Below are 4111 nucleotides of genomic sequence, written 5' to 3'. Positions count from 1 at the left end.
AGTGCCAACGGGAAGGGTCATTATTGGGCCATTCATCCGGCAAATCTCGAGGATTTTAGACGCGGTGATTTTCGTAGACGTAAAGCCCAAAGAAAGGTACGAAGGCATATGGGTTTAGCCGTTGACGAGGAACCTGACAGTCCTAGTCCACCACCATTGCCAGCTACACCACCACCTTCCGCATCGGCGTTAGTTGGTCCAACCGTTGCTTCTCAACAGATCACGGGAATTTGGACGAGTCCTGCGCCACCGCCGCCCCCTCCACCTCCGCATTCTCATCATCATCATCACCATCATCATCATCATCATCATCAACAGCAGCAGCAGCAACAACAACAACAACAACAACAACAGCAACAACAGCAACAGCAACAACAACAGCAACAACAGCAACAACAGCAACAACATACTTTTCAAAATCGTTCGATCAGACAATCGTCGTCTCTTCAACCATCGAGAAAACGACAGTTCGACGTAGCTTCTTTATTGGCGCCGGACGATCAACATCACATCGAGTCGGATTTAAGATCGAACAAATCAAGAAGATTCAGTTGCAGCGAGGAAGACGAATTACATGATCTTCAAGAACACGAACAGGAACAAGACGAGGACGTTGACGTAGACGTCGACGTTGACGTTGTAGCTGAGAGCAATGCTATTCCGTCGCCGAACGGGACAACGCCATCGGCCAGTCCAGAGGCGAAATTGGTCTCACCGATTGGACATTGGAACGATCGGAGTTTACAAACTGGACCACAACAATTGCCATCCCTTCATCTTCACAATCACGTACACGTTAGGAATTATTACGTACCGGCAAACGCCAGTAACGCTTCTGGTGTCTAATAGAATCTCGAAATATGTGTTGCGTGTGTGTGTATGTGTGTGTGTGTGTGTGCGTGCGTGCGTGCATATATGCATGTGCGTTTATGTGCGTGTATACATCTATCTCTCTTTCTCTTCGACGAAATGAAATTTCAAAAGAGTGTCTGAAAATCATCAAGAACAAAAAAACCCTCCTCACCCCCCCCCTCTCAAAAAGAAAAACACAAAAAAATAATAAACAAAAAATAAACGTCGTTTAGATACGTACACATAGTGATCTCCATCGATACCCTTATGTGAAAGTTTGATTTAACATCGACGAACGATTAAGTGCAATAAGCCCCTATCTGTTCTTATCAAGATTATCAGGGAGACTGATGCTTCTTAAAAAAGAAGAAAAAAAAGAATACAGAGAGAGAGAGAGAGAGAGAGAGAGAAGGATTTATAATTACATACTTGTAAATAGATATAAAATCGAGTCAAAGATCTCTCACGTATGTTCAAAGTGTAATATAAAGAAGGAAGGAATAAAAGAAAAGAATAAACAAACAATTCGCATAGATAGATTATACGTAGTGGTATTGTAAAAATAGACATTGTTTTCTTTCTTCTTTTTTTTTTCTGTTTTTCTTTTTTTTTCGATGTACCAAACGAAAAGAATAGGAGGAAAAAAAAAAAGAAAAAGAAAAAAGAACAAAAATAAAAGTGTATCATCATCTGTACAAAGAATCTTCGTATATTCACGTTTGTATGTATGTATGTATGTATGTATGCAAATGTATGTATGATAGGTATGTATGTATATGTGTATGCGATTGGATATCGCTCGACCAGTGTCTAGCGATAAGAAACAATGATCATCGTCATCGTCATCGTCATTGTCATCGTCATCCTCATCGTCATCACCACTATCATCATTATCGTCATCATCATCATCAACAACATCATCATCATCATCATCATCATCATCATCATCATCATCATCATCATCATCCAGTGAAAAAAACAGAAGAAGAAGGAGGAAAAGTGATGTGAACGAATATAATTCGATGTTAAAAAGACTTAGAAAGACAATTTTTATTTTCTTTTTTCTTTTCATTTATTTATTTTTTCTTTTCTTTTTTCTTTTTTCCTTTTTCTTTGTTCTTATTTCTTTTTTTTTTTCTTTTCCCCCTTAAACAAATTCGATGTACATCGTTAAAACGCGAGTTTTCGTCGTCGTATATCGCGAATTGTCTCTCTCGATTGATTAAACCGAAAAAAAGAAAAAAAAAAAAAAAGAAAAGAAAAGAAAAAAAAAGAAAGGAAAGAAGAAGAAAGAAAAGAGAAAAAAAAAACTTCGCCAACGAAAGAAAGAAAAACATGATGAATAAAAAAATAAACAAACAAACAAATAAATGAACGAAAGTGACAAGATCGCGCGAGCCTACCTATAGAAAGTGATTTAACAAATAAATAAATTTAATAAAGTCTCTGTTCCCATACGAAAAAAAATAAATAAATAAATAAATAAAATAAAATAAAATAAAAAATAAGAAAAGAAAGAAAAGAAAAAAAAAAATATTAAACAAATAAACAACGAATCTTTCATTCTTTTTCCACCTAACTCTTTTCTTATTAAAAAAAAAAAAAAAAAAAAAAAAAAGAAAAAAGAAAAAAGAAGAAAAGAAAGAAAGAAAGAAAAAAAAAAAGAAAAAAGAAAAGAAAAACTTTTTCAGGTTTCAAACTTATTGCTCGATCCTTTTTTTTATTTTTTTTTTTTTTTTTTTTTTTTTTTTCGTTTTTCATTATCTTTTTTTTCTTTCTACAAAAGAAGCAAGGTACACGTTGAAAAATAAAAGAGAAAGATATTTCTTTTTCGGTTGCTTATCTATTTTCATAATATATTCATTTTGGTCGAATCGCCGTTGAAAAAATTGTTGGCTGACAATCGGACGATTAACGTTGAAAGATAAAAAAAAAAAAAAAGAAGAAAAAAAAGAAAAAAGAAAAAAGAAAAAAGAAAAAATTAGTATGCACATATATAATTGAAGCGAATGCAATACCTATAAGAATCTTGAACAAAGTATCTACTACCTATTTCCTTCTAATACAAAGTCAAGTTTTTAAACTCGTTTTACATAGGTATTTACCTATACCTATGTATCTATGTATATGTATGTAGGTATATGTTCACAGAGTATACGAAACATTTATCTCATATAATGCAGGAACTATCATTAATAAAACATAAGAATACTTAATTCATTATATCTATCTGTCTATCTATCTATCTGACTAAAACTAACTATCGATTACCTAAAACGCAATACTTACTCGCTCGCTCGTTATATTTACTTACTTAGTTACTTATTTACTCATAAATATTTCATTAAATAGAGAAATTCCACCAATGAATGTTTATTTAAAAAGAAACTTTTCGTCTTTATTTTGGAATTTAGAAAGAAATATTTTTTCTGTTCTAATACGTTCGTACTAGTAAGTTCCACTCGTTAAATCGGTAAAATTTCGTGCTTCCATCGCTAATCCGGGAATTTACAAAAAAGAAAAACTAGAAACTAAAAAGGAAAGAATAATAATACTACTGCTAGTTCGTAAGAAGATTCTTTCTTTACTCCTTGCACCTGCTCAGAAAAGAAAATGGCACAAGTGGGGTTCGTTCTATCGGTCGATCTGTTTATCGCAAATAATTCGTTAAAGGAAATATAATCCTTACTAATAGGGAAACATTACTGAAATCCTTTTGAAAGCCTTTCTTTGGATTATCCTCCTGTTTACTTTTTCCAAAGATTACCTAAAGAGTAATTCTTGTTGTTTTTTTTTTTCCTTTAATTAAGTAGATTACAACTTGAACTATTTTACTTTATAATCTTAACGCGTGCATATATATAATATAACGTTAATTATTATATAATAATTATTATATAATAATTATATAATATAACGTTAATATATATATATATATATATTATGTATTTAAAAAATTGATTTTTTTATATAAAAAATAATCTATACATATTATATATATATATATATATATATATATATATATATATAAAACACTTTTTTCATATATTTTATAATGCTATATCTACTATTAAAAAATAATAGATTTGTTTTAATAGATAATTAATCACAATTAATTCCAGTTATTATGGATAGAAAGTTCTAATTTTCCATTAGTCGACATATATATATATATATATCGATTCAAAGTTAATCAGGTTATACTAGCTATCGGTGAATAGAAAATCTCTCTCGAGTACTAAATCTCGTGAACGTATTA

General features: G+C 31.4%; 1 protein-coding gene across 2 annotated transcripts in view; it reads left to right on the top strand.

Moving 5' to 3' along the window:
• Window positions 1–846, top strand: part of fd102C (forkhead domain 102C) — a 1371-nt gene extending 525 nt beyond the window's left edge. The window contains exons 1-2 of one of the 2 annotated variants that reach the window (XM_085661908.1): window positions 1–292; window positions 386–846. The exon at window positions 1–292 is cut by the window's left edge and continues 525 nt beyond it. In XM_085661908.1, the coding sequence (XP_085518034.1) occupies window positions 1–292; window positions 386–846 (753 nt within the window). The other variant, XM_035867183.2, reaches the window with a different exon arrangement.
• The last annotated feature ends 3265 nt before the right edge of the window (window positions 847–4111 follow it).

Source organism: Vespa mandarinia, chromosome 16 (genome assembly GCF_050613455.1).
Source record: "Vespa mandarinia isolate Hongniang chromosome 16, ASM5061345v1, whole genome shotgun sequence".
Lineage (NCBI taxonomy): Eukaryota > Metazoa > Arthropoda > Insecta > Hymenoptera > Vespidae > Vespa > Vespa mandarinia.
The sequence above is the reverse complement of the archived record's forward strand: the minus strand, read 5'-3'. Positions and strand labels throughout refer to the sequence as shown.